General features: G+C 56.5%; 2 protein-coding genes across 3 annotated transcripts in view; one reads left to right on the forward strand and one right to left on the reverse strand.

Moving 5' to 3' along the window:
* Positions 1 to 15,932, forward strand: part of GLB1L2 (galactosidase, beta 1-like 2) — a 43,120-nt gene extending 27,188 nt beyond the window's left edge. The window contains exons 8-19 of the mRNA XM_011997208.1: positions 4,582 to 4,652; positions 7,641 to 7,725; positions 8,989 to 9,126; positions 9,986 to 10,066; positions 10,461 to 10,567; positions 11,043 to 11,183; positions 11,450 to 11,521; positions 11,780 to 11,858; positions 13,623 to 13,710; positions 14,028 to 14,139; positions 14,570 to 14,686; positions 14,939 to 15,932. Of these exons, the coding sequence (XP_011852598.1) occupies positions 4,582 to 4,652; positions 7,641 to 7,725; positions 8,989 to 9,126; positions 9,986 to 10,066; positions 10,461 to 10,567; positions 11,043 to 11,183; positions 11,450 to 11,521; positions 11,780 to 11,858; positions 13,623 to 13,710; positions 14,028 to 14,139; positions 14,570 to 14,686; positions 14,939 to 15,025 (1,178 nt within the window). The 3' untranslated portion in view covers positions 15,026 to 15,932. The remainder of the gene's footprint in view (positions 1 to 4,581; positions 4,653 to 7,640; positions 7,726 to 8,988; positions 9,127 to 9,985; positions 10,067 to 10,460; positions 10,568 to 11,042; positions 11,184 to 11,449; positions 11,522 to 11,779; positions 11,859 to 13,622; positions 13,711 to 14,027; positions 14,140 to 14,569; positions 14,687 to 14,938) is intronic.
* Positions 15,933 to 18,089: 2,157 nt separating this feature from the next.
* Positions 18,090 to 26,914, reverse strand: part of B3GAT1 (beta-1,3-glucuronyltransferase 1) — a 9,651-nt gene continuing 826 nt past the window's right edge. For both annotated transcript variants that reach the window (XM_011997209.1, XM_011997210.1), the window contains exons 3-6: positions 23,260 to 23,768; positions 22,309 to 22,605; positions 21,543 to 21,643; positions 18,090 to 20,349 (exon numbers count right to left, since the gene is read on the reverse strand). In XM_011997209.1, coding sequence (XP_011852599.1) covers positions 21,557 to 21,643; positions 22,309 to 22,605; positions 23,260 to 23,768 — 893 coding nt within the window. In that variant the 3' untranslated portion in view covers positions 18,090 to 20,349; positions 21,543 to 21,556. The remainder of the gene's footprint in view (positions 20,350 to 21,542; positions 21,644 to 22,308; positions 22,606 to 23,259; positions 23,769 to 26,914) is intronic.

Here is a 26,914-nt window from a genome sequence, read left to right on the forward strand (position 1 = left end):
CTGTCTCACTCAGAGTGAAGATTACCGTACCCTGCTGAGCGCTGGGCGTCTGTCTCACTCAGAGTGAAGCGCAGGTTCTGGGAATGACCCTGAAAGGCCTCTCCACGTGGCCTCCAGGACCCAGCTGAGCTCACTTCCTGCTCCTTCCCTTTGCTCACTGTTGCCCCCTCTTTACTGCTCCTCCAGCGTCCGGAGCCCCAGCCCCGGGGCTTTGCTCTTCTCCAGAGCTGCAGGCTGTTCTCTAAAGTTAGTGAGGCTTTCTGTGGCACCACACGTGGAACTGAACTTCCTCCTCCTTGGGGCTCACTCAGTCCTTCTCCCTGATTTCTTTTCGCCCTCTCACATTGGGGGTAGTTTGTTTATTTCATTGATCTGTTTCGCCCAGCAGTACTCTTGGCGGGGCTTGGGGTTTGGCTGGTTCAGCTGTGCTCAGGGGCCCAGGTGTGGTTCGTGGCCTGGGTGAGCATAGCCTCCTCCCATCGATGCAGCGGGGCCCTTCCTGCGGCCTCCTGCAACCGCGCTTGTCTGCTCCGGCACGTTCCACGCTTTCTTTTCTTTCTTTTGCATTCCTCCACAGACCGAGCTGCTGGAACATGTCGCTGTATCCCTGCAGCAGCGCCTGGCATGTGGCTGGCACCCAGGGAGGCCTGGCATGTGGCTGGCACCCAGGGAGTGAGTGCCATGGATGGGCAGGAAAAGGCTTTTGTCCCCAGGCGGAGTCCCTGTGTCTCCGGCATGGGCAGGACCGGCGGCGATTCCCACGGCTTCCACGCGGTGGCAGTGTCTCCCCACGGCCGCTTCCCAGGCCTGCTCCAGGCTCCTGCGGGCTGTGGCTGTGCGGGGAGGCTCCTTTTCACGCTGGAGCACATTTTTAGCGCTTGGCAGCCTCCCGGTTACAGGCCTTGCAAGGCAGCCGGGAGTCTCTACTGCTTTTCCCTGTGGCCCTCCCACCTCCAGGCACCCACCTGCGTGCCCCTGTTGCCACCTGCTGCCTGGAATAACTTCTTTTTTTTTTTAATTAAAAAAAATTAAATGGTCTAAAAGTGAAATACTTGAAAATGTTGGTAGAGAAATATAGTGTAGCCGACTCTTCATCATATTGTCCAGAAATGACCATTTTCAAGTCTTTGGCTTTTTCTTTGGATATTTTCCTTCTTATTTCTAAATACTGTGAACATAGAGCCCTGCATCATTTGCTTTAAAATTCTGCCCGTTGGCCGGGTGCGGTGGCTCAGGCCTGTAATTCCAGCATTTTGGGAGGCTGAGGCGGGCAGATCATCTGAGGTCAGGAGTTCGAGACCAGCCTGCCCTACATGGCGAAACCCCGTCTCTACTAAAAATACAAAAAATTAGCCAAGTGTGGTGGCGGGCACAGGTAATCCCAGCTACTCAGGAGGCTGAGGCAGGAGAATTGCTTGAATCCGAGAGGCAGAGGTTGCAGTGAGCTGAGATGGTACCACTGCACTCCAGTGGGCGCCAGCGTGGGCCTCCCGGATGTATGACAGGGGTTCACGGCAGGCACCTGCCACGTGGGTGATGCCCTGCACAGTATCTGTGAATTCTCAGGGTGCCAGCCGGCTCTCTTTGCAGTGTGCTGAGTTTTCAGTGTAATTATTCTGTTTGTTTTTCTTTTCATTTCAAATTCTCTTTCCTCCCCTCAACCCCACCCCCCCCGGACTGCTTTCTCTTTTAAACAAATGCTTTGCCAGAGATGTCCCAGACGCCTGCCGCTGGTGTTTCTCAGGTCCTGTACCTGTCCGAGTCTGGCTGTCTGGAGGCCTGGCTCTCGTTGTTCTGGCTTGCATGGTGGGGGGTCTGCTGCACGGCTGCATCCCGCGTGGAATACGTTTCCTGTCGCTCCATGGCTTCCCGGCACCCGCTGTTGCTGCGGCAGCACAGGACACTCCAGTTCCCTAGCCTCTCCTGGGTCCTCTCCCTCCTCGCCCCTGCCATGTTCCTCGGGGAGACCGCCCTCCCCTTCAGGTGCTGCTGCGCATTCTGCGAGCTGGCACAGTTGCGTGGTGGGCGTGCGGGTTGTGCGTGTTCCACCGTCTTGTTCTCGGGTCTTTCGGTCATCCTGGTGTTTGTGTATTGGGAGCTCCTATTGATCGTCTACGTCTTTTCTATTCTTTATCTCTTTGCCTTTCAGTTCTACTTTCTGGGTGACTTCCTGAACTTTTATCTTCCAGTCCTCCGGTAATTTCCTGAGTCACAATTTTCTTGAATATATTTCTCTTCTCATAGCATACTTTAAAAATGAGCACACTGCCTTTCTTATTTCCCTCCGAGGGTAGTTGGCTTTTTACAAAAGTGCTACCTGTGTTCCTTTCCCAGTGCTGACCGTGTTCCTTTCCCCCGGCACTGCCCGCATTCCTTTCCCTGGCACTGCCACGTTCCTTTCCCTGGCACTGCCCGCGTTCCTTTCCTAGCGCTGCCCGCGTTCCTTTCCCAGTGCTGACCGTGTTCCTTTCCCCCGGCACTGCCCGCATTCCTTTCCCTGGCACTGCCCACGTTCCTTTCCCTGGCACTGCCCGCGTTCCTTTCCTAGCGCTGCCCGCGTTCCTTCCCCAGGCACTGCCTGGGTTCCTTTCCCTAGCACTGCCTGCTGTTTTCCTGCTGTCTGTTCCACTCCATCTCCTGTGCCAGGGGATGCTCTGGCTCAGCCCCTACCCAGCAGCTTAGGAACGAGGCTCTCGGCTGCCACTGGGAGCTCTGGGTGTGGGAGAGGCTGTTGACAGGAGTTCTTCCCCCGGGGTGACTGGGCCGTGGTGGCTTTTTCAAGACGGGACACTCACTTGTTGGAGTTTGGGGCAATGTCTTCCACTGTGAAGTGTTTCTGGAGAAGTCCTGGGGTCTTGCGGCAGCTGTTCTGGGCCAGGCCGGTGGTGGACAGGAATGTGCTGCGGAGACTGCCTGCCTCCTCTTCCCGCCCTCCCCCCACCTGCCACACACACCCGCTCCCGCAGCAGCCGGGCCCAGCGTTCTCAGGCAGGATGGCCCCCGAGGAGGGGATGGGCCCAGGTGAGAACAAGTATCGAGGCTGAGGACGGGCATCCTCCCATCTCATGGTGATCAGGGCCTGGGGCTGGGAGTGGGATGAGGCCTTGGGCTGGAGCTGGAGCCGACTGTCACCCCTTCCGCACTCCTAGACCATTTGCTGTCCCTGTGTCCTTCTCAGTATTCCAGGATTTGCCAGTGTCTCCTCTTGATGTTCCTCGTGGCCGTCTGCCTGTCCACCCTCCTCTCGTATTTGTGAGAGGCGTCAGGAAGGACAGGACAGAGATGCCTGTGTCCACTTAGCCGTGCACAGCCTGTGGACATTGAGTTCGGCCTGCTCGGTTTCAGACCGGCCTCCTGTCTTCAAAGGGCTTCTGGCTTCAGGGGAGGGGTCTGGGTGGAGGGTCCCACCCAGTGGGCTGCTGGAGGACAGGGACGGGGCAGGGCCATGGGGTGGTGTCGGGGGGACCCAGGTGTGCGGCCCCACTCTGCCGCTACCTTGAGGTCAATTACTGTGACCTGGAGGCAAGTTATTGCACCTCCCCAGAGCCCACCTGTCGCGCGCGTTTCTTCACTGGCATCAGAGGCTTTTGTCCTGCGGCCGCGTGTCAGGGTGGCCCGGCTTGCCAGGCTGGCTCAGCCTCTCTCGTGTGTGCCTAGGCCTGCGGGAGCCCAGGCCACAGCCGTGCCTGTGAGCTGACTGTTAGGCAGACAGTAGGTGAGAGGCCCCAGGGTAAGGCTGTGCCACGGGGGTGGGCGTGGGCATCTCCGGCTGTCGGCCAGACAGAGCGCACCTTTCTTGAGCATATGTTTCACTGATAGAAAGCCACTGAAAATAGCCTTTTAAATTTTACAAGGAACAGTTATGGGGTAGAATACAGAATTAGCCCTTATCAAGAAATCAGAGAGGAATCTTTGTTTACATCATTACCTTGGACCGGGTGCTTGGGGTGCCAAGGAAGGATCAGGCTCTGGTTCCTACAAAAGAACAAGGAACTGAAGTGCACGCTTGGCTTGCAGAAGTCACAGTTGATCAAGGCCAGGTGCCCAGTGAGTGACTGCCCAGCTCTGTGCCGCTGTGGCGGAATCCGAAACAACAAGATCGGTCTCCTGGAGTCCCGGCTGACTGTTTATTCTTTATTTATTTTTGCGAGACACAGTCTCGCTCTGTCACCCAGGCTAGGCTGCAGTTGCACAATCTCGGCTCACTGCAACTTCTGCCTCTTGGGTTCAAGTGATCCTCCCACCTCAGCCTCCCAAGTAGCTGGGATTACAGGCGTGCACCACCAACCCTGGCTAATTGTTTTTGTATTTTTTAGTAGAGATGGGGTTTCATCATGCTGGCCAGGCTGGTCTTGAACTCCTGGCTTTAAGCGATCCACCCACCTTAGCCTCCCAAAGCATTGAGATTACAGGTGTGAGCCACTGCACCTGACTGTGGCTGACTTCTAACTGGAGGTGGGAAACCATGTCAGGGCTGGTTACTTTACTGTGCTGGTGGATTGAGAAGGGTCTGGGGTCACTTAGAAGGTCCCTGGCTTTGAGACAATGCTTTGTCTCTCTCTCTCCTCTTCCCTTTAACAGTGTTGGCCACCATCAACTTGCAGTCAACACGTGAGCTGCAGCTACTGACCACCTTTCTCTTCAACGTCCAGGTAAGTCCAGCCCCAGGGAAGCTGCCGCCCAGCCTGCTCAGTGGCCTGTGGGAATTCCAAATGCCTGTCAGCGTGCTCAGCGTCCCCAGTGCAGGGAGCTGGACTCAGGGCTGTTGGCCTCTTGACCCCTGGCCCATGCCGCTGCGTGCCTGCAAGACCCGCTGCCCACAAACAGCTCTGAGGGCTGCTGTGTAGGCCGATGCAGTGTGGACGTCACTCACTGCCCTGAGAGAGGGGCCCTTTTGGTGCACTCCTGGAGGACTCGACTTTTGTGGCCTCAATTAGCTCCACACTTGCTCCCAGGGATTGAGGGGGAAGAAAAACTTCCCCGTCCTGTACTACACAGGCATCGGACCTTCACCCGTGAGGCCCCTGCAATCCTAGAAAGATGACTGTCATCAGCAAGGCACGAAGCCTGGTCCCCTCCAGGTCTGGAGAGAGGCAGGAGTTTCCACATGTCCCTCAATATCTGTCAAACCGATGGGCATTTACGCTGCACTGTAGTTCTGACTGACCTCTCTGTCAAGTGCGTGTGCCCCTCCGGAGCAGATGGATGGATGGGGCCATGCTGCCGCCCTCTGCAGAGCTGAGAGGCCCTGGCTGTGCCCTGGCTCACTGCCCCTGTGCCGCATGGTCACGCTGGTCCTGGGCCTGGAGTGGAGACTGCCCCGTGCCGCATGGTCTCGCTGGTCCTGGGCCTGCAGTGGAGACTGCCCCGTGCCGCATGGTCACGCTGGTCCTGGGCCTGCAGTGGAGACTGCCCCGTGCCGCATGGTCACGCTGGTCCTGGGCCTGCAGTGGAGACTGCCCCGTGCCGCATGGTCACGCTGGTCCTGGGCCTGCAGTGGAGCTGTGTTGGATGGACAGGCACGGATGCCTGTGGAGATGCTGGGCCGTTTTCCATTCTGGCTGATGGTCTTTCAGAGCAGCGGCTGTGTCCTCAGGCACATCTGCGTGGAGCCACCACAGCCGTGTGGGGCCGTGTGTGTGTTTGATGTGGCTCCTCCTGGGGTTCAGGTGGCCAGAGTAGGTGGGGAGGCTCCCAGGAGGAGATGGGAGGGCTGGCCCCACTCCCAGGCAGGCTCCCGTGAGGCAGGTCACGCGCGATCCAGCTGGGTCTCTGCCTTCCTTCCTCGACATTTCCTGAGTGCCTGCCGGTGTGTGTAGTGGAGTGGGGGGCCTCTCACGCTTCTGACTGAGATGACGGGTTTCCTGCCCTGTGCTGTGTGACCTTGGGCAAGTTACTTAACCTCTCTGTGCATCTCTGTCTTCTAAGTGAGGATGATGAGAGGACATTGCCTTACGGTGTCAACTCACAGGGTTGTTTGAGGATTAAATGAGGTAATATTTGGAAAGTGCCTAGCACGGCAGCTGATACAGCAGAATGCCTTATGTTTACCTAGCCTTCAAGGTCATCCTTAGAGAGGTAGCCGTGCCCGAGCCTTCCCAGGCCAGCTGTCCTGCTAACAGAATGGTCCTGCTGAAGGGCTTTATGTGCACAGCCCAGAGATGTCTGTTTTCATTAAGGAAGGGGACCTGGACACCTCCCTATTTGAATCAAGGGCTGTCTGAATGCACAGCGCAGGCCCCAGGTGTGCGCCACGTGGTGATGTCGATAGCACCTCACTCGCCCTCCGCGCCCGAGACCGGTGACGGGGATAACTATGCAAGTGTTTCCTGAGCACCTCCGACCTGCCAGGCCGTGTGCTGAGGGCGTTACGTGCACTCTCTCATCTCATTCTCCCAACAGTCATGTGAGCCAGTGAAGGAGATGGCCATAGAGTGTACAAGGCACCCTGTAAGTAGTGGCCTGGGGACTGCAGCACAGTCCCACTGCAGAGCTCCAGCTCGTAGCCAGTTGTGCAGTGCAGTGGCCTGGCACGTGGGTGGACACTGGTACCCCCAAGCCAACAGCCTTGCTTCTGGCATGGGAGATTTCTGACTTGCGGGACTTTGAATCCGCCTCTCCCTTTTTAGTGATTTAAACGTGGTATGGTATGTCTCCTTCTTGGAAGGTAGGTGGCTTGTAGAGAAACCCAAGCCACCAGTCTTGCTAAAAGAATTCTCGTAACTACTCTGGCTTTAACCTGGGTATGGCTGGTACCTTCTACTCAATGGACCGTAAGTTTGTCCCGTCCCCCTGGATCAGATGTTGTTGCTGCGTATGCAGTGGCGCTCTAAACATGAGGCCATCACTGACCTAGAGATACCTGACAAGCTGTCACTGGATGAGTGAGGAAGACTGTCTCGCACAGAGCCTGAAATACTAGCACGTTGGTCTTTACACCTCCCCCAGGCACGCTGGGCTTCTGCAAACATGGCAGAGTGGTCATGGTCCCAGGAATGATCTTGGCCTCCTTGGGGCAGTCCTATGCCAAAGTCAGTATTCAGAAAGAAGATTTAAGGTTTGTTGAGTGGCCCAGCCAAGGTATAAATCCAAACTGTTGGTACAGAACCTGCACCATGAATAGCTGTGCTGTAAGGCCCTGATTTTCTGGTTCAGAAAATGCTGCTGTTTAAACTGAGTTGGACCTTGAAGAGGGCCCACTCGTAGCGTCTGATTGTTCTGCTAATGGAGCCAATACCCAGGGGGTCTGTATCCACAGTAAACCTCCCAGATACAGAGTTGTCCTGGGTAGAACGTCTGTCTTCCCTGGAAGAGGACAGGCAAAGCTTGGCTTGATCCAGAACCAGTGTCTTCTTGCTAACATGTGCACAACATTAAAACCATCAGGGTTTGCCGTAGCGACTTTGGGAGCTTTATCTGCTCTGTACCTGCACGTGTGGGGTCCACATGTGGCAGGAGAACTGGTGTGCAGGTGGATTTGGCCGTCACCTATGCCCCACCTCCAAAGACCTCTAAGGCAGTGGGTATGCAGCCAGGGAAGAGTGGAGAGGGCAGGGATCCTGGGGCTCCCCTTCACGAAGAGATTCCCTCTTTTGTGTCTGGCCAGCCTGCTTGTCTAACTCTCTTTTTGTGGTGTCCAGGGGACTCAGCCCAAGATGGTGATGGAGTACTGGACGGGGTGGTTTGACTCGTGGGGAGGCCCTCACAATATCCTGGATTCTTCTGGTGAGTGCTTGCAGTTACTACATCCAGCATGTGTGCTACTTAAGAAGTGAGGATGAGTTTCAGTCACCGGCTAACGAATGTAGGTCAGCCATAGGGGTGCAAGGCTGCTGGGATTATCTGTGTGCAGAAGTTGGCTCTGGATATTCCTGAGTCATTTGCCTTGACACTTTGATGAATGGGAGGGCTTTTTAGCATTGCTTGTTCGTGTTTTTGTAATTAGAAGGGTAATGCATGCCTATTGCAAACATCCAGAAAATACAGAAAAAGTATAGAGAAGAAATAAAATTCCCAGAGCCCAGAGACAACATTTAGATGTACACCATGTAGGCAGTTCTCTGTGTATCTGTACCGACAGCTGTATACGCACACACAGAGGCAGATGCAGCCATGCTGCGCTGCATGGCACCTGCTTGTACCGGTGAATGCACATACGGACCGCTTTCTGTATGACCAAATACAGACTTACACGACTGCTTTAAAGAATGTGAAGAGCCCCGTTCTAAGCCACGCTTCGTGGACACAGTCTCTCGGGCCGTTTCGGGTGGTGGTTAAGCGCACGCCATCTCGGTGAGCGTCCCGGAGCCCGCGCTCTGCGCACCTGGCGTTCCCGGTGGCCCTCAGCGCCTGTTCATGCGCATGCGCACCCCTCAGCCCCGGAGAGACGGCAGCTTCAACCGCTGCTGCCGAGTGGATGCACCCATTTCCCACAGATTCAGCAACGCTGAGTATTAAAATAGCTTTTAATATTGGTCTACTCAGTACATCATTGTTTAGTCTGCGTTTCTTTGATTTATATTAATAAAATATATATTTATTAAACCATTGGTTTTTCTCCTTTGCTATGATCTTGTCATGTCATGGTTGATTTCCTAACAAAGGCAGAACAGGGGAGGTGTCAGAGTTTTCTCTCTAGGGATGCATCCATCTGTGTGCATTTGATACACCTGGTCGGGCAGGCTCACATGGGGATCGCGCTGGCTGCAAGGCCCTGGCCGCCCTGGGCTGCAGGTGGTCCACATGGAGCTCAGAGACTTGACCAGGATTTACAAACAACTGGAGGCTCGAGCTCTGGGGCCATGATTCTGGCCCACACGTCCTCCACCCCTAATCTTCTGTGATTGGGGTTTTAGTGAGAGCTAGAAGGACAGAGTGACAACGTTGGCCTTGAGGTGGGACTGGGCAAGAGGAGAGTAGTGAAGGGACCCCAAGCTCATCTCAGACTTTAACTCACTCTGCACATCCCCTTTCTCCCTCCTCCGGCAGAGGTTTTAAAAACCGTGTCTGCCATTGTGGACGCCGGCTCCTCCATCAACCTCTACATGTTCCATGGAGGCACCAACTTTGGCTTCATGAATGGAGCCATGCACTTCCATGACTACAAGTCAGATGTCACCAGCTATGGCAAGTATTCGTCAACACTGCTCTCCCTGGTCTGCTGTGCATGGGCATGGCTGGGGCTTGCTATGGAGAGGCCTTCAGGGTCAACTTCCGGCACCTTCAGCGTCTTTGGCAATGGAGGACCTGGAGAAGGCAAGGGCTTTGTCTGGACAGTCACGTTACACTCCCAGAGGAGGGAAGCCTCAAGGCGGGTGGTGTGCCTGTGAGCCGGCCACTCTACAGAGGGGCCTCTTTGGCAGAGGTGGCCTCCGCTCCCTGCCCAGGCCCTTGAGGAGGTGTGATCCTGCTCCCTTTAGGTTGAGAGTTCCAGAAAGTAGAAATTACACCTGCAGCTAGAAATTTAGGGCCATGCTGTGATCATGGATAGTTTGTGTTTTTTTGAATTTGTGAGAGAGTATCATCTGTCACCCAGGCTGGAGTGCAGTAGTGTGATCATAGGTCACTGCAGCCTCGAATACCTGGGCTCAAGTGATCCTCCTGCTTCAGCCTCTTGAGTAGCTGGGACTACAGGTGTGCACCCCAACCCCTGGCTAATTTTTAAATTTTTTTTGTAGAGGCGTGGTCTCACTGTGTTGCCCAGGCTGGTCTGGAACTCCTGGCCTCAAGTGATCCTCCTGCCTTGGCCTCCCAAAGTGCTGGGATTACAGGTGTGAGCCGCTGAGCCCGGCCTTGTGGACACTTGTTGTAGTTGCATGGTCTTTCGTGTTTACAGCATTTTGACTGAATGGCTCAAAAGTGTCTTGCCTCCGCAATGGCTGAGATGAAGACCTGCGGCCCTTCTGAGCTTCTCCCTGCTCTTTGTGCTGCCACATGTGCTGTGCTGGGGACAGGAATGACCATGACAGGGCCCGGTGTCTTGCAGACTATGACGCTGTGCTGACAGAAGCCGGAGATTACACGGCCAAGTACATGAAGCTTCGAGACTTCTTCGGCTCCATCTCAGGTACCCAGCAGACAGCAGACTCAAGTTCCAACTCAGGCCCTTGCTTCTGCCCTCAGACCCCGAAAGAGTTACTTCCTTACTGTCCCACCTGGACTCCAGTTGGTCTGTGTGCAAGAATGTTCTAGACAGGGACAGGGAGGTATGTGGGGCTGTTTCTGTCTTGCCGACTTCACCTGTTCCAGGTGTTAAGGCTCCTTATCTCCTGTGGAGGACGGGAGAATGCCCCTGGCCTTCCTCCCCTGGCCTCGGCAGGTGCTGAGAGCTGGCCTGTTGTTCCTCGTGGTGCTGGGATGCAGGAGCACACTGGGTCTGTGAATGGGAGCTGGGCGGGGAGGACGAGCAGACGGTGACATTTGGGTCCCTTGGGGATGACGCTGTTGTCTGTGTGTTGCAGGCATCCCTCTCCCTCCCCCACCTGACCTACTTCCCAAGATGTCGTATGAGCCCATAACGCCAGTCTTGTACCTGTCTCTGTGGGATGCCCTCAAGTACATGGGGGAGGTGAGTGCTGGGGCAATCGTGGGTGTAGCAGGGGTGTGGGGAGAGGAAGGCCAGCGCCTAGTGGCTTTGAGGTCCGCTCTCCAGCCTTGGAGCTCAGAGTGAAGAGGACAAACTCATGCTAGAGTGTGAGTTGGGGAGAAACAAAGGCCCCTGAGGAACAGCGGGTGGCCCTGTGAACCGTTCCTTCCTCCAGCCTCAGAGAGGAGAGTGAGGGGCAGAGGAACGGGGGGTGCCTCCTCCGGTGGCCCGAGGCTGTGACGCGTATCCCCTGCCTGTGGACTGCACTCTGCCGGTGCACACCCCTTTGTCCCACCCTCTTCCCCATCACTCTGCAGAGCTGTAGGTTTAGTGCAATGAGAAGTCAAAGTAGAAACACCTGCCAAACCCCTGCTTCCACCCCACGTGCCAGCCCCCAGGCAGAGTCTGACCCCGCTCCTGCTCAGCCTGCCCCCCCCGCCATCTCTTCTGTACGTAGCCAATCAAGTCTGAAAAGCCCATCAACATGGAGAACCTGCCAGTCAACGGGGGAAATGGACAGTCCTTTGGGTACATTCTCTACGAGACCAGCATCACCTCATCCGGCGTCCTCAGCGGCCGCGTGCGTGATCGGGGGCAGGTAGGAGCTTCTCTTCCAAATTCCTGTGACCTTCTGATGAGCAGCCCTGCAATACGCGTCTCATTCTGTCCCTCAGAATCAGCTATTACCAGCTGTAAATATGGCCCTTCCGAGTCAGCTCTGTCTTCATGGGGGCATTTGTTTCTGCTCTGCCCGCTGGCCCCTTGTCTGCCCACAGGCATGCGGTGCTGCCCTTCTTGGCCTAGCGGAGGTCCCACATACCCTCCTCCTGTTGGCCATGGATGCCTGTCTGTTCCCTTTGGCAGGTGTTTGTGAACACAGTATCCATAGGATTCTTGGACTACAAGACAACGAAGATCGCTGTCCCTCTGATCCAGGTTCATTGTTTTTGGGCGCTGGGTGAGGGCTAGCCCCCGCTGCTTCGAGGAGGACGGGGGGAGTCACCGAGGAAGACCTGGGAGACCCGTGGCTCCTTCCCCACAAGCTGCAGGTGGAGAGGGCGAGCACGGCTTTCTGCCCAGCTGGGATGTGCACTCCCATCCCCAGAGTGTAGGGAAGAACTGGGGTCCACAGGCACATTCTGAGGGGCAGCTGTGGCCTTCCAGTGGTCATCGTTAGCCCCGTGTTGCTGGCAGGGTTACACTGTGCTGAGGATCTTGGTGGAGAATCGTGGGCGAGTCAACTACGGGGAGAATATTGATGACCAGCGCAAAGGTGGGTCCGAGAACGTGTCGAAAGAAGAGCGGCCATGCTGGACATGTGGCTATTGCTTCTCTTGCCAGCAGCCACCAGGACACGGAGGCCCCTTGCAGGGAGGTGGAGGCTGGGGTGTCCCGTACATGAGGCCAGTTCTGAGTGGGCCAGAGAAGCTCCGCTGGGCGTGGCCCCTGTCCCGTTAGCACTGCACATGTGCATTGTCTGCGTGCTTGTGATAAACACAGTGAACACTGAGCTGGCCTGGTCTCCCCTGGGCTGCAGTCGGTTTCCGCAGGGATGTCTGCCTGGGGGACGGCGGTGAGGAGCAATGAATGTGATTTCCAGGAATCCAAGGAAAAGCACAAGACCCCTGCCTTCTTGGGCCTCCACACTGAATTTCTCTTCTTGATCCATCTTGGGAAACCCATAGCTTATCTCGGATGTGGCGCGGGCAGGACGTGGCGCGAGGAGGATGTGGGACATATAGCAAACAAAACGCCTCTTGGTAGCGCACCCCTCTGGCAGCGCACCCCTCTGGCAGCACACCCCTCTGGCAGCACACCCCTCTGACAGCACACCCCTCTGACAGCACACCCCTCTGGGAACAGGCTGCCAATTTGCTTTATGTTTCCTGGCCTACTAAATCTTTTATGCTTTAATTTAGCCCTTCCTTTTTTAAGCAACTCTAGCTAAATGTGGGTGGTTTCAGGTAAGTTATAAAAAAAGAACTCAGAAAAAAATGAATGCGACTGTGGTGAGCAGCACTGGTGACCTCCCAGTTCTCTCACGGTGCCTGCGTTTGTAATGGAGGAAACGTGAAGGGCTCTTTTTGGTCCACATTTCATCCGACAGCCGTCTGGCGGCCTGCCAGGAAAGCGACATGGCCCAGACACTGGAGCCGGGATCCCGGGGATCAGGGCCTCTGCAGATGGGCCTCAGAGCAGCATCTAGACCATCCAGGCCCACACTCCTTCACCCTAAACAGCTCCCTCTCTGGGCCTGTCCTTCCGCTGTTCTCCTGGGAGTTGGAGGGAGCAACAGCCTGACCATTGTTCCTAACTTTGCTTCCCTGAGCCCTTGTTGAGGGTCCCCTGGGCCCACACTGTGGAGTCCTGTCCTCCGGATCACAGTTAAATGTTTTAAGTCACAGACCTCCCTTGAGAAATGTGTGTGCCCACAGACACCTGCACCTGCCATTTCAGAGTCTGTAGGCCCCGCAAAGCCTCTCCACAGTCCCCAGTCTCTGAATCCCCAAGCTAGCCACCCAGCAGCTCCGTGATCTGAGACTGGCAGGGCTGGCCCAGCCCCGGGACACTGATGAGTGGCTCCTCAAAGGACACAGCTCTTCCCTGTTGGATGCCTGAGTGAGGGTGCCATCTGCCCACAGTCCATACTCCTGATGCACAGCTTTAATCCTCGGTGGCATAGGTGACTCCTGGCTGAGTTATTAGGTCTGTGTAGCCTGGGCCCCACTGAAACTGGCCCTGCAGAGGCCGGAACCCTCTCAGTCATCTGGAACTTCCTTCAGAGAGAGGCCAGAGGCTGTTCTCCCACTGTAACACCTCAGCTCTATATCCTTCCCATGGCAAATCCTAGGGATTTCCTCCTTCCCATGCCCCATAGAATTGCTAGGGAGCCTTGCTTGCAAGCGAACAGCTTCTCAGGGAGCGTACACTTCAGCACTCCTCACCCCAGCGTCCCAGGGCTTCCCCTTGTGGCCCTGGCCCAGCAGACTTGGCCCCTGCCTTTGGGCTACCCACATGTTCTGCCTCCTTCCCACAGGCTTGATTGGAAATCTCTATCTGAATGATTCACCCCTGAAAAAATTCAGAATCTACAGCCTGGATATGAAGAAGAGCTTTTTTCAGAGGTGGGTCCCTGCCCAGTGCCAGCACGTGCACTCACAGGTTCGGCGCTGTGCGGCAGGCCCCAGGGTCCCTGGTGCACCGTAGCCTGGCCCACACCCAGGTGTGAATGGCCCCAGGGGCCAGATCGGCTGGCTGAGGTGAGGGGTGGCACCCGCGCTGGAAGCCACGTTTGCAGACTAGGAATTCCCAGCATCCTACCCTGCTGCCATTCTGTGTCCTGGTTAAGGGTGGGGGGCCATGGATGGGGAATTAGCTGCAGGACTGGGACCAGATCTAGGGAAGGTCCTCCTCCGTCTCCTGCCCTGTGTTCTGTCCTTAGGTTCGGCCTGGACAAATGGAGTTCCCTCCCAGAAACACCCACATTGCCTGCTTTCTTCTTGGGTAGCTTGTCCATCAGCTCCACCCCTTGTGACACCTTTCTAAAGCTGGAGGTTGGTAACCCCCTTTCCCTGCCGGGTTCTTCTACGTCCCTCCCGCCTTAGAGGGCTCTTAGCCAAAGCCACATGAGCTTGGCGAGAGCCCTTGGTGGCTTCTGTGCCCAGAGGGTCTGAGAGGGCTGCTGGAGACTCCCTGGGCCAGGGGAGTGGGCTCACAGCAGAACCACCTCATGCTTCCCACGTGCAGTCTGAGCTTGGGGACCATGCCTGAGAGGCGTGGCAGTGGCACTAGGGGCACTGAGAAACGTGGCAGTGGCACTAGGGGCACAGGAAATAGAGCATCCCACCTGCTCACCCTCATGGCTGTCCAGCCGCAGCTCGCTTTGGTCTCCTGGACCTGAGAGAAGCACGCATGGTGTATGTCTCCCTCCACTTTTGCTGTGGCTCTCGTGGTAGATGAACACCCTTCCCACTCTGTTTCAAGGGCTGGGAGAAGGGGGTTGTATTCATCAATGGCCAGAACCTTGGACGTTACTGGAACATTGGACCCCAGAAGACACTGTACCTCCCAGGTCCCTGGTTGAGCAGCGGAATCAACCAGGTGGGAGCTTCCAGCCCCTTCTTGTTCCCCAAGACGCCCTGCCCACCTGCCCTCCCAGGGAGCCTTCCCTCAGGGTGGAGGGTGTGCCAGCGGGTTCTTCCTCCCTCCTCCTCGCTGCGGACGAGTTGTTGGTCCCTGTCCCTTCCAGCCTGGTTCCCAAACCCTCTCCTTCTGACCTTGCCACCTCTCAGCACCTCCCCTGGCACCAGGACAGACCTCAGCTGCCCTCCCAGCTGGGCCCTCTCTCCACAGGTCATCATTTTTGAGGAGACGATGGCGGGCCCTGCACTACAGTTCACGGAAACCCCCCACCTGGGCAGGAACCAGTACATTAAGTGAGCGGTGGCATCCCCTCCTGCTGGTGCCCGTGGGAGACTGCCGCCGCCTCCTGACCTGAAGCCTCGTGGCTGCTGCCCCACCCCTCCCCTGCAACCTCAGGGACTGGGGGCTACAGTCTGCCCCCACCTAAGCTGAAGAGCCTGAGCCTGCAGGGAAAGGTGGGACGGCTCTGGGCCTGGCTTTGTTGATGACGCCTTTCCTGCAGCCCTGCTCTTGTGCGAGGCTGTTGGGCTGTCTCTAGGGTGGTCTCCAGGGTGGGAGCAGCTAGTCAGATCGCCAAGCCTTTGGCCCTCAGAGAAAGTGCTGAAACACGCCCCTGCGCTGGAAGTCACAGCCCTGCGAGCATCTGCTGGACTCAGGCGTGCTGTTTGCTGGTTCTTGGGAGGCTTGGTCACATCCCTCAGAGCCCCTTTTTATCCCCGAAATGCTGGGTGTGTCACCAGTGTAGAGGGTGGGGAGGGGATGTCTCACCTGAGCTGACTCTGTTCTTCCTTCACAACCTTCTGAGCCTTCTTTGGGATTCTGGAAGGAACTCAGCGTGAGAAACATGTGACTTCCTCTTTCCCTTCCCACTGGCTGCTTCCCACAGGGTGACAGGCTGGGCCGGAGAAACCGAAATCCTCAGCCCTGCGTCTTCCTGAGTCAGCGAGTGTCTCTGGTGTTCAGTGAGGATGACATGTGGGTCCTGGCAGAAGCCATGGCCCATATCTGCACATCCAGGGAGGAGGGACAGAAGGCCCAGCTCAGTGGCCCCCGCCCCCCACCGCCCACGCGGAGCAGCAGGGGCGGAGCAGCCTCCTCCGCAGTGTGTCCACGTCCGTGTTTGAGCCTTGCTCTGGGGCTCAGCCCAACACCTGGCTGGGGCTCACTGTCCTGAGTTGCAGTAAAGCTGTAGCGTTGAATCACACCCCCTCTGGTGATAGTCTCCAGTCATGTGTGCCACTCGTGCCAGAGGGGAAGGCTGTGTGAGAGCTTCGTTTTCTCGGTCAGGTTCCCATGGGGCCCCATTTGCCGCTCGGGGGTCCAGACGGGGACCGTCCCTGGGGTGGGTGGGCCATGATCCTGGCCTCATACTCCCCTCCTGACCCCGACTCCCCTTAAAATGTCGCTGGATTGGAAGCGCCCGGGAGAGGACAGGTCAAATGCAAATTCATTCTCATGCTGGTGGGCGGGGGTAAGAATCTGCCAGGCAGTCAAGGGCGCTACATATGAGTTAACTGCGGGGTTGAGTTTTGCTTCACAAACTACATCTGGCATCTACTGCCAAAACCAAATTATCTCCAGTAACAGAAAGTCAAGTAGCACACACATCCCCTGCACGGCAAGAGCTCTGGGAGCCCCGTGAAGGTGGGCTGGGGGATGGCGAGCCGTGGAGCTCACTGAGGCCAGCAGGCTTGCTGCCCGTGTGGCTGCCCAGGGGGAGGTGCAGGGGACATTCGTGATGTGCAGCCCAGCAGCTGAGCCAGGTCAAGGGCTTATTAAATGGAGCTTGTTAAAGGGAAGCATGTGGACAGTGGCTTGGGGACAAGATGAGGCAGAGTCCCTGGTTTTGCCCAAACTCACCAGTTCTTCTGGAACTGCCTTGGAACGACAAGCATGGAGCTAAGATGTGGCTGAGACCCGGGCTACTTGGGTGTGGCCTGAGCCAGGTGCAGGGTCTTCTGCCCTGCTTTACCTGGGTGTGTGCTTCTGCAAAGCTGTGTATGAGCCGGGTTCTGTCAGAAAGTGATGGAACTCGAACGGAAGGGAACCTTCCTGCAAACCCTCCTGTAAAGTGGATCACACTTCCACGAAGAACTGAGCAGGACACACTGGTTTCCTAAGGTGACGTCTTCCTACACCAGCTTCTTATTCTTGCCCTTCTTTTTTGCCAGTTGACTGCTCGGCTTCTCTACCAAAGCACCTCTTGGCAGAGCTTATTCTCCAGCGTTGACTAAAGATTTGTCCGTATCTTCCACATGGTATGGCCTCATCTAGGTCTCTTTGGAGGATCCCTCTTCATATCCAGCCTCTGAATACTGGGGGTCCCTGGCCCACTCCTTGGGCTGTTTCTTTCCTCTGTCCACACTCACTGCACAGGGTCTCACCTGTGACACCTGTGGTTTGTAAACAGGTTCGACAGCCGCACCTGCCGATGCTGGCCTGCACCTGAGCTCCAGGCGCGTGGGGGCTCCTTTTCTTCTGCATGTGTCTAACGGGCACCTGACACAGAGCTCCGTTTCCCCACATTACCCCTCCTGCATGCAGCCCCGTATCTGGAAACGGCAGTGCTGTTCTGTGTCTCGGGCTATTTTGGACCCCTCTCTTCATCTCCCACATCCAATCCAGCAGCAGATCCTCCTGGCTCTGCCTCCTTAACTCGTTCAGAATTTGACTGCTGCTCTCTGCCCCAACCCCATGCCCCCACTCAGCCCACTGCATCTTGGCCTAGATGATTGCAGGAGCCACGTCTCCACCTGTTCTTGCCCTCTCCATTTATCCTCTGTGCAGGTGCAGGGCAGTTCTTCTGAGAGATGGATAGATTGTGTTAGTCCTCCGTACTGGACCCCCCATTGCCTTCTGGTTTCACCTGATGCCTGAGGACTCCCTCCTCCCATGCCCACCGCATCCCTCACTGCTTGCCCCAGCCGTCCCCATCCAGTCGGCTGAGCCTTCCTGCTGATCTATAAGCAGGCTGAGCAACGCTTGTTCCACCTGCTGAGAGTTCTTTCTTCTTGGACCCAGGGAGCTGCATGTCAGGGTGTTGCTGCTTTGCTCCAATGTCACCTTATCAGGGAGGCCTTTCTGGCCACCCTACAGGGCACTGACCCCTCTCCACTGTTACCCTCTGTCTCCCCAACTCAGCCTCATTCTCCATACAACAGATTGCATCTGAAATAACACGTATTCGTTATTGCCTGTCTCGTCTCGTCAGTAGGTCAGTTCTGTGAAAACGAGAGCCTTGTTTTTTCACTGCTGTGTTCCGGCTCCTAGAATAATGCCTGTTCATAACAGGCACCTGATAAATAGTTGTTGGGTAGCTAAATTAATAAATGACAGTAAAATAAGGCAGCGCTGAAGAGGATTAGGACTGTTAAAAACTGTATTTGACTTTTAATTTTGAAAGCAAATTAAATACAGTTAAATTAAAACAGACCAGATGCAGCTGCCTGGGTGCCACCCTCACCCCAGCCTCTGTTCTTGGAACTCCTAGCCCCTGGCCTCACTCCTGTGTGGTGGGGTTTGCCAGCGAAGGAGCAGGGAACAGACTGGGTTTGGAAAACAATCGTCATCATGGACCCATTTCTGATTTATAACAAACTCATTCCCAACAAGGATGAAGGCTGCAGTCCACCAGGGTTATAATTATAAATAAATATACATGCAGCTAAAAGAGGGTATTAGGTGAAAACAACTGACCTAGCATCTGCCAAAGGAAGTCCCCATTTTGTTGTTCATTATCAATTTCCTGAAAATGAACCCTGGGTTTTTGGCTAAGAAGGTGGCCTCAGACCAGCCAAGCTGACCTTGGCACTCAGGGCTGGCTTCTGTGAGTGAGGCAGTAGAGCGCCCACGCATAAGTTCACCACCTGTGCCCACCTCCTCCCTTCTCTCCCATGCCACCCCACATGCTTCCAAGGGCTTGGTTTCCAAAGTGACATTCAGGGTGTAAGAGGTTGGGGAAAACGTCCTGCAAGGTGGCTCAGGGATCTGATTCCATCAGATGGTCTCATGAATACTGTGGGAGATTAAATCCATCTCAAAATAGGCAACCAATGCTATATTCTGAATGTTAGGTCTCTGGACTGAGTCCCACCCACCCACCCACTCAGGAGTGGGTTCTGAGTGGCCCTCAGACCTGTCCTGGTGAGTCGTAATGGGGTGGGAGGCTGTTAGTTAAAAAATAAACACCTCTTCAGTAGGCTGGGCCCCTTCCTTTTCCTTCACTTGGGGGAAAATTGTGCTTCCAACTTGCAGGAGAATGAGCCAGATCTCGCCACCAGAGAGCCCGGCCGGCCAGAGGGAGTCAGAGCCCTTTCCAGCGGGCCTGGGAGGCCTGGGGAGGGCAGCAGCTTGAGACACACTGTTCTTTCTCTAGGGTGGAAAGTGGACAGCTGGACATGAGGTGGGCTAGCTTTGCATGCTCCCGACTTAGGGAAAAGTAACATTTTCTTTCCCTTTTTTGTGTTTAGAATAATTTCCAAAGCAGTGTGCTCAGGACTCCCTCCTGCTCAGTGTCCCACCAGCCCCTGCCCTCTTTTCCCCAGTCCCTCTGCTACTCCAGAGTCCCTCCTCCTCAGACCGGGGGCAGGAGAGAGTTAGCCCTTGGCCTTGGCCTCCCTCCTTTTTCCAGGCTGCAGGAGGTCCCACCTTGTGTGCCACCCACCGCTTTGCCCACTGCCCACCACAGACAGGCTCACTGCACCCTGAGGTCTGTGGCTCTGAAGAGCTGCAGGAAAAGGCGCCTTCCCTCCCCAGTCCAGTCCAGCCAAGGGGCCGAGCAGCCGAGGTGGGCGGTGGGCGGTGGTGAGGCAGTATGTGGACAGTGGGGCCGTGGGGTTCTTAATCCAGGTCAGGCAGTGACCTGTGCTGGCTCTTGAGCCCACCCCTTTGCCAGTGCTGGAGGAGAAGGGGTAAAGAAAGAGGGGCCGGACGAGGGGACTCTCCTCCTGCCACAGCCTGAGGTACAGGGGGTGCCTATTAGGCCCAGTTCCCCCCATGCAGGGCTGGGTGCCTGTTGGGATCAAAGACGGCCTTATGCTCTGTAAACATGAACCAGAGGAGAGCCACAGAGGTATGTCTGATTTGGGGGCAGCCCTCGGGAAGAGCAGGGACCGAGGAGAGGAGCAGAGCACTCCTGATGCCCGTGGGCTGCTCTCTGGTCTTCAGAATTCCCTGGCTGGGTGTCCTGTGTGGTAGGGCTGGGCCCAGGGACAGGGAGCCAGGGGGGGCCATGCTCCACGTGACTGCAGGGTCTTCTCATCTCCCTCCCGCCCCGCATCATTGCAGGGCCGGTGTGGGTGCCCTCTGCGCCTGCTCCTGCAGCCCCGTCAGTGCAGGGAGCTCTGGGGAGGTGCGCTGGAGCACCGGCTTGGCTGGTGCTGGACACCCCACCCTGGCCATCAGGTCTCTCGGGCCCTGGTCACGCTGGTTGGAGAGAACAACAGGTCTGGGATTTCTGTGCTTAAATTCTCTGTCCTTTGTCCTGGCATCAGGCTGGGCTCTCTCAGAAGCCCCCAGAATAAAAGGAGGGTGATGGTGATTCCTTAGGAGTCGGCCTTGGAGGGACCATCAGCCGTGGGGAGAGGATGGAAGGCCAAGAACAGGGTCTGAGGAGGAGGCTCCTGTGAGGGGAGAGGAGGAATGAGTGAGGTGTCAGCTGAGGATGGGGCTGGAGAGGGAACGGCCAGGCAGGGCCACCAGGACCTCTGCAAAGCCCAGGCCCCCAGGTCCTGTGGGGGCCTTTGGTGGGGGCAGGTGGGGAAGGTGCTCCAGTGAGGGCAGTAAGGGCCCAGTGAGGGCAGGAGGCAGGAGTGAGGCTCTGTACAGACGCATTCTAAGTGGCACCGGCCAAGGTGACTGAGTGACGCCCTGTGGTCCCCTGCAGGCAGGGGGATGCAAACATGATACAGAAGCTGTTGCTTAGCTCCAGGGCAAGAGGACAAATGTCTGTCTCAGGCCCCAACCTCTGTTTGGCATAACCTAGAGCAGGGAGTCTGGAGTACCAGCTGCTTTGAAGAGACAGAATAAGATCACAGTAAAGCCCCTGAAAATGCCTGGCTTTGCCAACCACCCGGCACAATTCACTTGTGCCAGTGTGTCACCTTGGAACATTCATTTAGCTTCTCTCAACATCATTTTTTTTGCCTCTGAAGTGTAGGTGGATCCTGTGGCCTGCTTCCAGAGAAGGCTTTAAAGACTCGAATAAAAATAGCCACACTGATGAGCCTTATGTGCCATGAACTGTTCTAGGTGCCCTCAGCAACCTACTTCACAGATGAAGAAACTGAGGCCCAGAAAAGTCAAGTCAGGTCAAACAGTGAAGAGCAGGGGTCCTGGGAGCTGAGGTGGCTCTGGGTCCGCGCTGTCACTCTGCGCTACCTCTCACTATGACAGCCGTGGCTCGTTGCTGTGGAGCAGCGAGTCCGTGAGTCCTCGCCATGGCCATGTGGTGAAGGAATCCACAGGGGAAGAGGCAGACTTGGGGGGACAGACCCTGGCCAGCGAGAGTCTGAATGGCAGTGCCTTATGGGGTGCAGGCGTCACTGCCAGCAGAACAAGCAGCAAGGTGTTTGCAAGGCGACGCCCTCTGAAGAGTCTGGTGGCAGAGAAGGACCCAACTGTGTGGGTGAAAGTTAATGCCTGGGGACTTTCAGGTGGCCCAGTGGGAAGGGGACTGTGGTGAGGCCTCCCCTCCTGCCCACATTTGCCGTGTCCTCCACAGTGAAATCCCAAGAGGAAAAGCATAAGACAGTTGATTTGGCCCAACCTGGTGCCGTTCTGCCCAGTGTGTGGCCCACCCTCGTCACGCCCATACCTGCGTCCTGAAGCTCAGATCTCCACCGAGGGGTCAGTGAAGCCCTTCTTGCCCTCATTCACCAGCACTGGCTTCTCTGTCCGTGTGTGCCACACCAGGATCTGTGTGCCCAGAGATGCAAAACACGGTGGGACAGGCCCCTGACCTCACTCCGCTGCCTCCCTGCTCCCTCCCACGCCGTGTAAACATCTCTCCTGCCCCTCCCTTTCCTTCAGGAGTTTTCAATTGTTCCATCAAGATTTTCTCAATTGTTTAAATTTATTTTCTGTGGCTCCAGACTACCCCGTCATTTTTGCTGTCTGTACATGTGATGCCTTCAGAACACCTGCAGGAAATGGGAAGTCTAGAGCTACAGGAAAGAGAAGCCCCAAGACTTCCCGTGTGTGTGTGTGTGCATATGTCTGCATGTTCATATGTGTGTATGTGCATGTGTGTGCAAGTGCATGTGTGCATGCGTGTGCATCTGCATATGTGTGCACATGTGTGCATGCATAGGCATGTGTGTGTGCATGAGAGCTCAGCAGGGACGTCCTGGAGCACAGCTGTTTGGTGGGAGGTTATAACTCCCTGGTGGCCATTGCTCTCCCTTTCCCTGCCTGTCCACCGTGTCGCTGCCTTACAGGTGATAAACGGCCTTCCTGGGGAGGGGGTTTCAGAAAGCCCAGGCTATTTTGAGGCCTCTGTTTCCTTCTCCCGATCTGTAGGGAGGGTGTGGCTGTGCTGGAGACGCGTGCGTCACAGCTGTCAGTGCTGCGGAGGGTCTCACCTTGGTGCAGTTGGCTGCCTTGGGCTCCAGGTCATTGAGAGTGACAAGTTCTCGAAGGAGGCTGCTTTCCTGGTAGCCTCCCTTCACACCTCGCAGCTTGAAGTAGGCCTGGCTTCGCTGCAGAATGAGCCGCAGGTTGACTGCAAATCCAGCCATGTCTATTGCAAATGGCCGGTGGGGGTCAAACACCGTCTTCCAGCCGACCACCTTCCCTGCCCCGTTCACCCGTGGGGCCTCGTACCGCAGGCCACCCACGAAAGCGACGGGCCACACGGACACCCTCCTGGTGCTGCGCATCTACAAGTGGGGGGTCCAGAGTCAGGGCGCCCGCGCTGCAGATGTGGACGGACTCCCGTGCCCATGGGAGGCGACGTCCTTCAGCAACCTCTATGCCCATGGCCAGCCAAGGCCACCCAGGGGGGTCCAGTACAGCCCTGCCCCCAGGGCCCCGTCCCATGGGTTGGGCACCTGAGGAGAACCTGCCCTGGGCTGCCGGCGAGATCTGACCTCTCAGAGGCCTGGTCTTCACCTTTTCAGCATGGCCCTGCTGCTGTTTTCTCCCTTGTGTAAAACCTTTCGGTCTGCCCACTTCAGAGTGTGAAATGACTGCCCTTCTCCCCCAGACTAGCACAGCCCGTATACTCAGGCAGGCTCCAACTAACTGTTCCACCCAAGAGGTTTCTGGTAGTCACGCAGAATGACCTACTCACAGACCCATTCAGAGGAGACCTCTAGGGCCAAGAATATGGTTTAGGGGCTCCAGAGCCACCTGCCTTCCCCCTAATTGTGGGGGATGCTGTAGCCCGCAGTTCTGTCCTTTCCCTGGCTCTCTGCTGCCTGCCCCGCTCCCAGCCCGGCACCGCCTCCCGGTCTCCCCCCGCGCGAGCCTCCCCACCCACAGCCCCTCCTCGGGAAGCCCCTCCACGCCCCGCAGCCGGGGCCCCGCGGCACCTCCTCGAAGAGCTCCAGGCTGTAGGTGTTGTCGTCGTCCGCGAAGTACACCACGCCGGGCTGGCTGGAGTTGCGCGGGAAGGTCTCGCGCAGCCAGCGCAGGGCCAGGTTGCGCTGCATGGTGCCCCGCGGGATGCGTGGGTCGCGGGCGTCTCCTCGCAGCTTGTAGTTGCGGGGCGTCTCCACGTGCAGGTGCGTGTAGTTGAGGCCGGTGTCGCGCAGCAGGCGCGCGGTCAGCGGGGTCCGGCGCGGCGCGTCCTCCACCACCAGCCAGTGCAGGTTGGGCACGTGCAGCAGCGTGTTGGCCATGCGCGTCAGCTCGGCCTTCTGCACCGGGCGGCTGTAGGTGGGCGTCACCACGTGGATGGTGGGCAGCGTGTCGGACCACGGCGGCGGCCGCGTGTACACGTACTCGGTGCGCACCACCTCCACGATGTCGCGGTCGGACATGCAGTACTCTCTGGGGTCCGAGCCGGGCGGCGCTTCGCGTCGGGGGTCGCTGCCCTCATCTGCGGATTGGGAGACAGGCGATGCCGGGAGGAGAGCGCTGGCTGTGGCCCCAGATTCAGAGCAGGACGCCCCCCACCCTGCCAGGGCACCCTCTTCCTCCCCTGCAGGGGCTGCTCAGACCCCTGCCTTGGACCTGTTAGCTCCAAGGTTGAAACCTGCAGCCCTGGAATCCTCTCTGTGAGGGTCCCAGTTCTGATGACACAGAAATAACCGCTTCCTTCCCACCTCTGCAGCCCTCTAGCTATTTGAGTGCAGCTGCCCATATTCCAAGATTGCATCCTCAGTTCCTAAATGCGCTGATTTTCCTATGAAAAGGCATCCTGGCCCTCCCCTCCCCTGCCCTCCTCGTCTGGAGGGAGCTGGCCACGCTGCTCTGCACAGGGCTGGGCTAGCAGAGCACGTGGCACTGTCCCACTGTGGTGTGGAGGCCACAAAGCCCCAGGGCCGCACCACTGCTGCAGCAGCCAGAGCACACTGCGGCCGGCAGGAGCCTGAGGCAGCTCCCGGACTTCTCAAGCCCTCCTGTCAAATGGGGCCTCTGCCCTCCTGGCCTTAGGTAAGGCATTCTCTGAATCTTGGTGCTGAACTTCCTATTTAATTGCATTTTATTCTTGTGGGTTTTGCCCATAGTTGCCAAGATATATGTAGATCTAGCAGTCCTAGCAAGAGGAGAAATCATGGCCATTGGGATTCTTGTTTTCCATGCGTCCCTTCTCTCCAAATTCTGTCCTTCCATCGGAAGGGCTCAGGCACCAATGACGGTGTGGCCCTCACTGTCCTAGCTTACCGCCGGGTGGTAAAGGTAAGAAATCCCAAAGCCCGGGCTGAGACCCTGACCAGTTCTGCCGTTACAAACCCTATGCCCTTGAGCAAACTGCTTAGCTTGTGGTGCCTCAATTTCAGCGACTGTAAAATGGAGCTAATAATAGCATCGAACTTATCAAGTTATTACGTGGATTAATGAGTCGACACATGCCAAGGGCTGAGAGCACTGCCAGGCACAGTTTCCTCTCTTGTGGAAGGGCAGTGGCCAACTCTGCTTCCTTCTGGCTTCAGGCAATCAGTGGGGACAGAACGAGCCAGTCACACCAAAGGGGAGGACCCTGGGCATCAGCTCTTCTGCTGCCTCTTTCTGGCCACCACTGTCATCAGCAGCATGCGGGGCGTGTGGGACGCTAGCGTGGAGACCATATGAACGGACCCAGGTCTTCAGGAGTTCTCACGGGCAAATGGTACAAGGCACACAGCAATTTCTGAGGGCCGGGGGAGGTGACCAGCGGAGATGCCGTCACTCAAAGGGGACTGCTTAGAGGAGTTTGGGGTCATACTGTGAGAAGAGCAAGGTGCAAGAAAGCGGGATGGGTGTCTAGGGTTCTGACCTGGATAGAAGGTTTAATTTATCCTATGAGCAGTAAAGTATTGGAAACTGCGGCTTTGGGAGGAGGTTTAGAACCAGTTGGTCCAGCTCTCTGTCACCTCAATCATCCCAAGCCCACAGAGGACCTGTGCCCTGGGGAAGTCCCCATACATGAGGGCATAGCTACTGCCTGTGCTCCTGGGCTCTACCCTTGCCGTTGGCTTCAGGGTGTCTGCAATTTTGGGTCCTAACGGCCTCCTGGTGACCCTAACTTCACTCAGCGGCAGCTTTCATTCGCTCACTCTTGGCATGCTCTGGAGACAGAGTGCCAAGTCCCCAGCCTCACGCAGCACCATCAGTGCTTAGCAAACAGCCTGACGTCTCCAGCGCTGGAGCTCTGCCAAGAAAGCAATCGACACGATATCATGTCGCTTTATATATAGTAGCTTTAACCCCTCTGGAGTGATGTATTTGCAAGATAACAATGATTCTAAACTGACAAGCACTGAGAAGAGGCGCTAGAGTCAGGAGGAGAGGATGATGTTAGGAAGAGAGGCGCTAAGTGGCAGCCATGGGCAGCCGGCTGCCGCAATCTTGAGCTTGGCCCTTCCTCATGGAAGCTTCAGGAACAGCTAGGGGTGTGCAGGACCTGGTATCTGACTGTGTGGAGCAGCACGACTTCAGGCTGTGCGTTTTGGACACTGCCTGCATCTTGGGGTTACAGGCACTCACCACCTCTCTCTGCGTGGACTTGGGTGTCTTGTTTATCACACTGCCAGGTAAATGTCATGCACACTGCAAACGGAGAGCAGCTGCCTGACCCCACGTGTTGAGTCTGTGCATGTAAGTGGGGGAGCGGACAGAAGAGAGCACGAGACAAAGTGCTGAGGAGCTGGGGCAGCCAGCTGTGGGGTGATGGCAGGTTTGGGTGTGGAGAGCTCTGTGTGAGAGGCAAAGGCAACCCAGGAGCCAGAGCCAGGGGAAGGGGGTTCTCCCCCGAGTTCTTCCACTAGTTCTTCATGGACTTTTCCTCTCTCCAGCCGTGTTTCCACCAGGTAGCACTAGACCAGGGTTTCTTGTGCAGGAAAAAGACAGAAGCAAACACTATACTCCCTGTGAAAGGGTTTAAAACACACTGCAGGCCAGAAATCCGATCCCCCCCGACCATCCACTGCAGAACGGTCGCTTTCCTTGCATGTCATGAAATGGCATGTGAAGCTGTGTACGCGTCTTTCTGTGTGTGTGTGTATTAATGATGTGTGTGTTTTGAGTTGTTCTGTATTTTAAGATGCGTTGACATCTTGGGGGCCTTGCAGATCTGGGAGGGACTGCCCCTCCCAGGACTAGCTAATTCCTAGTGACAGTGTACACCTGCCTGCAAACACACTTTTCATATGCAAACTACCTGATCTAGAGCTCACACCCACCACCGTTATGGAGCTCTCCCACCCAAGCCAATCTTCCCCTGCCCTAAACCACCCCAGGGTGATACCAGACAATTAGAAACCACGCCCGTATCCTAAACCCACTGACATTCTTCAGACTATGCAATTCTGAGCCAGCTCAGCTGCTGACCGTGCTTGGCCCTTCCCTTCCTATGAAAACCACTTCCCTTCCTACCAAAACCACACTGAAGCCTCCCACTCCCTTCAGTTCCCACCTCGGACCCCAGCACCTCCCACCTCGGACCCCGGCACCTCCCACCTCGGACCCCAGCACCTCCCACCTCGGACGCCAGCACCTCCCACCTCGGACCCCAGCACCTCCCACCTCGGACGCCAGCACCTC

Source organism: Mandrillus leucophaeus, unplaced genomic scaffold, assembly GCF_000951045.1.
Source record: "Mandrillus leucophaeus isolate KB7577 unplaced genomic scaffold, Mleu.le_1.0 Scaffold533, whole genome shotgun sequence".
Classification (NCBI taxonomy): domain Eukaryota; kingdom Metazoa; phylum Chordata; class Mammalia; order Primates; family Cercopithecidae; genus Mandrillus; species Mandrillus leucophaeus.